This window comes from Triticum urartu, chromosome 5 (genome assembly GCF_003073215.2).
Source record: "Triticum urartu cultivar G1812 chromosome 5, Tu2.1, whole genome shotgun sequence".
Taxonomy (NCBI): Eukaryota; Viridiplantae; Streptophyta; class Magnoliopsida; order Poales; family Poaceae; genus Triticum; species Triticum urartu.
The window spans coordinates 471,485,658-471,492,848 of record NC_053026.1 but is presented as its reverse complement, the minus strand read 5'-3'; the positions used below and the strand labels follow the sequence as shown (position 1 = coordinate 471,492,848).

At 48.5% G+C, this 7,191-nt stretch overlaps 1 protein-coding gene across 1 annotated transcript; it reads left to right on the top strand.

Moving 5' to 3' along the window:
* The first annotated feature begins 3,701 nt into the window (after positions 1–3,701).
* Positions 3,702–7,191, top strand: LOC125556343. The gene is made up of 3 exons (XM_048719094.1): positions 3,702–4,942; positions 6,772–6,867; positions 6,912–7,191. Exon 1 carries the CDS (start codon positions 3,816–3,818, stop codon positions 4,935–4,937), a length of 1,122 nt encoding a protein of 373 aa, XP_048575051.1. The 5' UTR covers positions 3,702–3,815; the 3' UTR covers positions 4,938–4,942; positions 6,772–6,867; positions 6,912–7,191.

Genomic DNA, 7,191 nt, shown 5'->3' with positions numbered 1-7,191 from the left:
CTTGTTGCCCGAACTTTTTTTCTTTCAAAATCATGAACATTTCTTATTTACAGAACATTCTTTTCAAAATCATGAACATTTTTTGAACATGCGAACATCTTTTTCCAAATCATGAACCTTTTTTGAATCCACAAATATTTTATGATTTCCTGAACATTTTTGAAAATACTCCCTCCGTCCGGGAAAAGTTGTCATCGTGTACATTTTGCAGAAAACACCCCCAGCTTCCCCCGACAAAATCCACACTCCACACCGCCCATTCTTCCCCTCGCTACCCCATTCTTTCATCGCTTGCTCGCCGGCGACACCGTGACGCCGCGCCGCCTTGATCCCTCCCTCCCCCCGCCCCACGTCGCCTTGCCCCTCCCTCCCCACCCGCGCCCCATGCCGGTGCCACCTTCTTCCCCCATGTCTCGTTTGAAGCTTGGAATTGTGCCCGAAGGTTGGATTTTTGCGCGGCGGCCTATCGAGGCGTCCATCCCTGAGGGCCCCTGGCCATGGCGCAGCCGTCCATGTCTACCTCCTCCGTCAGCCTCCTCTTCGAGTGTCCCCTCCTCCGTCTGCCGCCTCTTTGACCCGGTCTCTTCTCCTCACCGTGGCGCTCTCCCCTCCCGCCTTCCGTCTCCGCTCCTCCCTCCCCGTCGACACCTGCCAACTACCCATCGATCTGGACTCCGGCGGCCCCTGTTGGCCCCCTCGTCCCACCACTTGCTCGCCTCGACCATGAAGCCTGCCCCCTAGTCACTGGAGTACATTGACAGAATTAAACTGAATTGCAATCTAGTCTCTTTTTTTCTTCAGATTTTTTCCTCTCTTTTGTTCTCTGGATTTAATTAGGGCTTGCATCAGCAGAAAGTATTAGCACAAATCATCAAACAAGTGCAGCAATGGATATCAACAGACTATGCTTGAAATTGCAGTTCAACTGCAGCAAGAATGGATACAACAGCAACAGTACCTTCTTCAGAGAGGATCAGGCAGCAACACGAGCTCCACCGAAGAGCATGGAGCGTGGGCGAGCGTGCACGCGCACGAGTGTGGTCGACACTTGGGTGCCGGCGCCGCTGGTTTTTGTTCACCGGAGGAGCCACGTGACGAGCTCCAGCGGCGGCGAGCGGCGACCGACGATGACCAGGCCAAATACCAAGCGATCAAGAGGGGGAAAGTGGTCTGGAGGACCGGAAGATGACCCTGATTCCTTAAAATGGCTCGGGGAAGCAAGGGAAGGCACGACGGCGTCGACCTTGTGTGGGGAAGCGGCGACCGGAGTGGGAGGAGACGGGGCAGATTCCGTCAATCCACGGCTTCCCAGCAAGCCTGGCTCGATGATGGAGTACCTCTCAGTGAGGCGGAGTTCGTGGTCTGCTCGAGGAGGAGGCGGTACAGCTATGGGCGGCGATGGTGGTTGAGCTGCGTAGGTGGGCGACGGTGCTTGCCTCTTCGCACGTGGGCGTCTGTGGGCGGCGGCTGTGGCGGCGACATAGTTGGGAGGCGCATGTGGTGGGCGGAGCTGGACCTGCCGGTGCCTCGCGACGGCGGGCGACGGCGTCTCGCGGTGGCGTGTCGGGGGGAAGGAGAAGGATCTATTTGCGACTGATTTAAAAGCCCAAGGGGGTTTTTGTAAAACAAAAATTGAACTAGGCATGGACAACTTTTCCTGGACGGAGGGAGTATTGAACATTTTTTGAATTCACGAACATTTTATGATTTTATTTTTTGAAATTCTCAATTTATTTTATAGTAATTATTTTAAAGAATAAAATACAAAAAATAAAAAAGCCAAAAAACAAAATGATAAAAACAGGGGCTTCCCACCCTGCACATGGGCCGGCCCAAAAGGGACGCATGGTGGATGCGTGTTGACTGGCTTCCCAGTGCGCACAACTCCCAGAAACCGGCCCGTAATTCGGAAAAAATTGGCATGTTTGAGACAAGGTGTCCGGATTTGGTTGGGCAAAAAAAAGCAGTGGCAGACACTCTAGTTCGAGTAGAAAAACAGCCCGTCGCTGCCGGAAGCGGCCCGTGATTCACAAAAAAAAAAGGAAAAGTAGTCTGTGTGAGACAAAGCATCCACTTTTGGTTGGGAGCAAAAGGCGGTGGAGGTGGACAATGACGGCGGAACGGTTCGGCTCGAGTAAGAAAAACCGTCCGCTGGCACCGCTGCCAAGGAAGCGGCTCATGATTTTTCAAAAGGGTCTGTCTATGTCACATCTAAATGTAACATACTTATGTCACATCTAAACTGATGTTCATTTTGTTTGTGGTTTATTTTTTTTATCTTTGTTTTTTTTTCTTGTTATTGCATTATGTATTTGTGGGAGCTTAGATGTGACATCCTTAAAAAACATTTAGATGTGAATTAGTCAAACTGTTCCAAAAAAGCCGGCCCGTTTGAGACAGGGCGTCCAGTTTTGGTTGCCCCCCAAAAGTGGCTGAGGCGGACAACGGCGACGGAGCGCATTGGTTCGAGTCAGAAAACAGCCCGCCGCCGCCAACCCTAGTTTCCTAACCCGTCGCCCAGCTTTCGTTCCATCATCTCCGTGACCACCTGGATTCGATACTCGCCGCCTTCCCGTCAGAATCATCCTCGCCATCTTGCTCGTGGTTATCCAAGCCCTCGATGTTGTGCCCGGGTAAACTGGATGTTATTGTTTTAACTGAATATGCATTGGAGATTGAGGAAACAAATGGATGTCCCACTGTCCAATGGGGCCCATGATACGGAGGCAATCATTATGATGACTCTAAGTTTGATTGCCTATATGACGAATCTGCTAGAATTACTCTTACACTCTCTTTAGTAGTTTAGTGTTTGAATCAATGTCCAGCCACCATGATCTACAAGTAGCTACTACCTCCGTCACGGTTTAGAAGGCGCACTTGGAAATTCTCTGGGACCTAAATGATTATCTATTGATTATGAGACGGGCTAAAAAATAGCATTCACACTACGCATACATATAAAAATAGTATATCGGAGTACTAATTAGCTACTAGAAATAAATGCAATGCGCCCTAAACCTTGTTTACTGTGAAAACGCACGCAAATTTAACTGTGCCTTTTAAACCGTGACGGAGGGAGTACATAGTACAAGCTACAAACGCACTCAAGTTTCATAAATGTTGCCACTTTACAAGAGTTCAACTTTAAAAATTTGTGACAACATACTCTCCGGGTTTTTTTCTCTCCATATAAGATTTGCTTGAAGTCAAACTTCATTAAATTTGACCGGATTTAGTATGTAAAGAAAAATTAACATCTACATTAGTAAAGTTATATAGTAGTATGAAATTAATTTCATGAGACATTTAATAACAATATAGTGCGTAGTAGATTACATAGTGTGAATGTTTTTTTTTTGTAAAATTGGTCCTTCAGACAAATTGTACTCCACCTACTACTCCCTCCATCCGGATTTAGTAGGCCTAAAAACAACTTCTCTTATATCAAGATACATAGTAATTTGCTCACATTAATTCTTCCATTCCACTCACAATGCACTCTCTCACATGCATGCAAGCAATGAAAAAGCACGCATGAGGTGTATTAATTTTCCAGCCATGGCACCAACAACAATAACTTTCAATGCAACCAATGAAATGATTACATGCATGCACCTTTCCAACGCGGGGTCTTATAAAAAGGGATATGCTTGTGATGCTGAAAGGCCTAATAAACACCTATATGATACACACAACCGAAGCCGACGGCGTGTGAATCCTCTGTTTGCTCTGCTGCGCTAAACCTGCAGCGCGCAGCGCAACGCAACGCAGACGACGCCCCAAAACCCCAATCTTGCCTCACCTCGCCGGCGATGGCCGCGATGACCGCCATCCGCCGCGCTGCCCTCGCCTGCCGCGTCTCGAGCCGCGTCCTCTCCCACTCCTTCGCCTCCTCCGCCGCCTCCCACTCGCGCGCCTCTCCCACCCTCCTCGGCCACTTCTACCACCCCATGTGCCCGCAGGACCCGCAGGCCTTCCAGCTGCCGCCGCCCGCCGCGCCGGCCTTCCAGCCCCTCACCGCCTCCTCCCCGCGCCTCTCCCTCGACTTCCTCCCCGACATCTTCGACTACACCCTCTACGACTCCCACCGTGGCCTCCTGCTCCTCCGCCGGAAGCCCCGGTTCGACACCCGCGGCTTCCTCGTCTGCGACCCCGTCTCGCGCCGCCACGCGCTGCTGCCCCCGCCGCCCATCTCCTCCCTCAACGGCGGCCATGTCTTCGGCTCCGCGCTCCTCTCCCGCGGCGCCGCGGACCCCGAGGGCGGGCTCCGGTTCGAGGTCCTCTGCGTCGCCCTCGACGTGGACCGCCCGCGCGCCTGGGTCGCGTCCTTCCGCGACGGCTGGTGCCGCTGGGCCGCGCTGCCGCGCTCGCGCGAGGTCACCGTCGACTTCGACGCCATGAGGTTCGAGGGCATGTGCGTGCACGCCGCGGGGGGCATGTACTGGCACATCCTCGGCAGCCCCTCCGCGCTCGCGCTCGACGCCGCCACCATGGAGTTCTCCTTCCTCCGGGCCCCGGAGATGATGTGGGGCGAGCTCGACGGGCTCCACAAGTACCGCATCGGCGAGATGCCCGAGGACGGACGGCTGTGCGTCGCGTCGCTGGAGGAGCAGCATGGCCTCCAGATGTGCGTGCGTGGCAATGGGGACAACGGCTGGGTGCTGGAGAGGCGCATACCCATGGACGAGGTGTTCGACACCGTGCCGTCCCTGCCCAAGGATCCCCAGAGGCGGCACGCCAGGCTGTGGCTGGGCGACGTCGACCAGGGGCGGACCGGGAGGGTCTTCATCAACACCCTGGGCTTCGGCAACTTCTCCTACGACATGAACACCAAGAAGCTGGAATATTTGGCGGCCCAAGAAGATGGCATGACATTTGGTCACCCTATATTTGCCTACTTCTCTGCTCTAGACTGCTGCTCTGCCTCTGCGTGACCATGGTAATCCGACAACCTCTCTTCTTGTACCCTGTAATTTTTGTCATATACAGATTACAGAGGGTAGGGGCATATTAAACTATGAATGTCGATGCTGTCTTGTGCAACTATCTTTGAAATGCCTCTGTTTCATGGCTAAAGCATGTGCCTTTCTGGTTATAAAAAAGGGGAACTGTTGTTTTCCCTACGATGGTTTAGCATAACTGTGTAACATGTTATGCAGTATGCCTGAAATTCTCCATAGTGATAAGAGTAAGATGTAAAATAGTTAGTTCGTTTTGTGATTGTGCATGACTATCTGCAATGAGCGTGCACAGTAGTTTGCACACTGAATTTCAGCATATTTTGTTACTGTCCTTACTCCTTAAATCTTAAACTGAGAATGTACAAAATATCCATCTTCATGAATGGTCCTCATAAAATTTCTAGCATAAGTTGACACCTCTTTTCCTTTCTTGGAGCAATCCACTGAAGTCTCCGTGACTATGGTTTTTCTTCTTTCTGGATGAAGGCGGCACCTGTATATGTATGGTCCCAAGTTTTCAAGGCTGATATAAATTAGTGCACAATGCCTTTTATCACAACTGTAAAGAAGTTTCTATGAAGCTAATCAAGCTCTTTGGCAGATTGTAAATTTGGCTATGAATGAACCTCCCTTTTCTTGCATCATAAAAGTGGCAGCTCAAAACTCACTTAAATGTATTATGTATCGTCGTAAGTTTTCATAGTGTCAGACCTAGTGTCATGGATTTACGTCTCATCAACTTGTGGATTTCTTTTGCAGTTCTTTCAAACTTAAAGCACCATATATATTGTCTGGACTAGTTAATTAGTTCTTTCCACCTTTGGTGCTTATTTGTTTAGCAAAGCTCTATTAGTTTGATTCACTGGAAATTTTGCTTATAAATCTGCTTATTTGGCAAGTTATAAAGCTGCCTTTTCTTAATTTGCACTTGTAGGTAATGATGTTACAAATGATTTATGCTAGACACTACTGAAGTTATTATGTTATCACAGTAGGTTCAAATTTCAATTGCTTCTCAGATTTTTCATGGTCTTGCAGCTGAACCTTTTTGTATGTAATTCTTCATAGTATTCAGTCTATCAAGCTAGCTATCGACCTTCTTATATTGCACCACTCCCAAGAGATGTGCTGGAAATTAGCCATATAGTGGTTGCAACCTGAATACTTGCGGCTGCATTTTCTGACAACCAGATGGCTATAACTTGTTCCACATGAAACTCACTTGCATACATTATCTAGCGTTGTAATATTCACTTGCATATATTATCTGGTGTCGTAAATTTTTGTAGCAGCAGATTTACTGTCACAAATTTACATGCCGTCAGCATATGGATTTCCTTTGCAATTCTCTTCAAACTTACAACACCACACATGTGGTTTGGATAAGCCAAACAGTACTTCTTTTTTACCTTGCTCCTTATTTATTCAACGAAGCTCTGTTTGTTTGATTCACTGGAAACTGTGCTGATAAATCTGCATGCCTTTAGCTGTTCATTTGTGTCACTGGGATTATTTAGCCACACATTTTAGCCTGAGGCTGGGTCACTAAATTACATCCGTAGATCGCACAGCTGAGCATATTGTTAATGGGTAATCACGTGATCTTGTGTGCGGTACGATTGACGTTGCTGCCATCATTTCCCAGGGTGGTTTAAACTGTGACGCCACATATATGCTCTTTACCTTCTGCAGTCCTAGTAATGCACCAGTTTATTTATCAACATGCCCCCCTCTGTAATTGTCTGCGCCCTATATGAAATTATGAACCCACTGTAACTTTGCTGATAATTCTTTTCTTATGATCCAGGGTGGTGTCTACTGACCGGTGACTTTGGAGGCCTCCACACTTTTTTGTTCAAAGTCGGTTCGCAGGAAGCTTCTACATATGTTCTGATGATGCATGCATACATGTACTATAATGTGCTTCCCCATGGGTATCTGGTAACCAGGCAGTGACAATTGAGTCTCTACATTCTGCTACGTTATGTAAGTGCAATTTCGGGAAAACATCGATGGAGCCCTTAAAACAGCAGGTTGTGTGGTAGTCTGATTCTCCTGTTGACTGTCACAAACTCACGGTACCCTGAGATTTGGTGAACCATGGCGCAGAGGAATGCCAACTCAGGCTTCTTGTTCAGTGAGTAGCAGATATCCCATGAATGGAACTCTCATGTTGTTTCCTGTTAATCTGTGTTCTTTGCAATGGTGTGTTTTGTTTTTGTTTGAT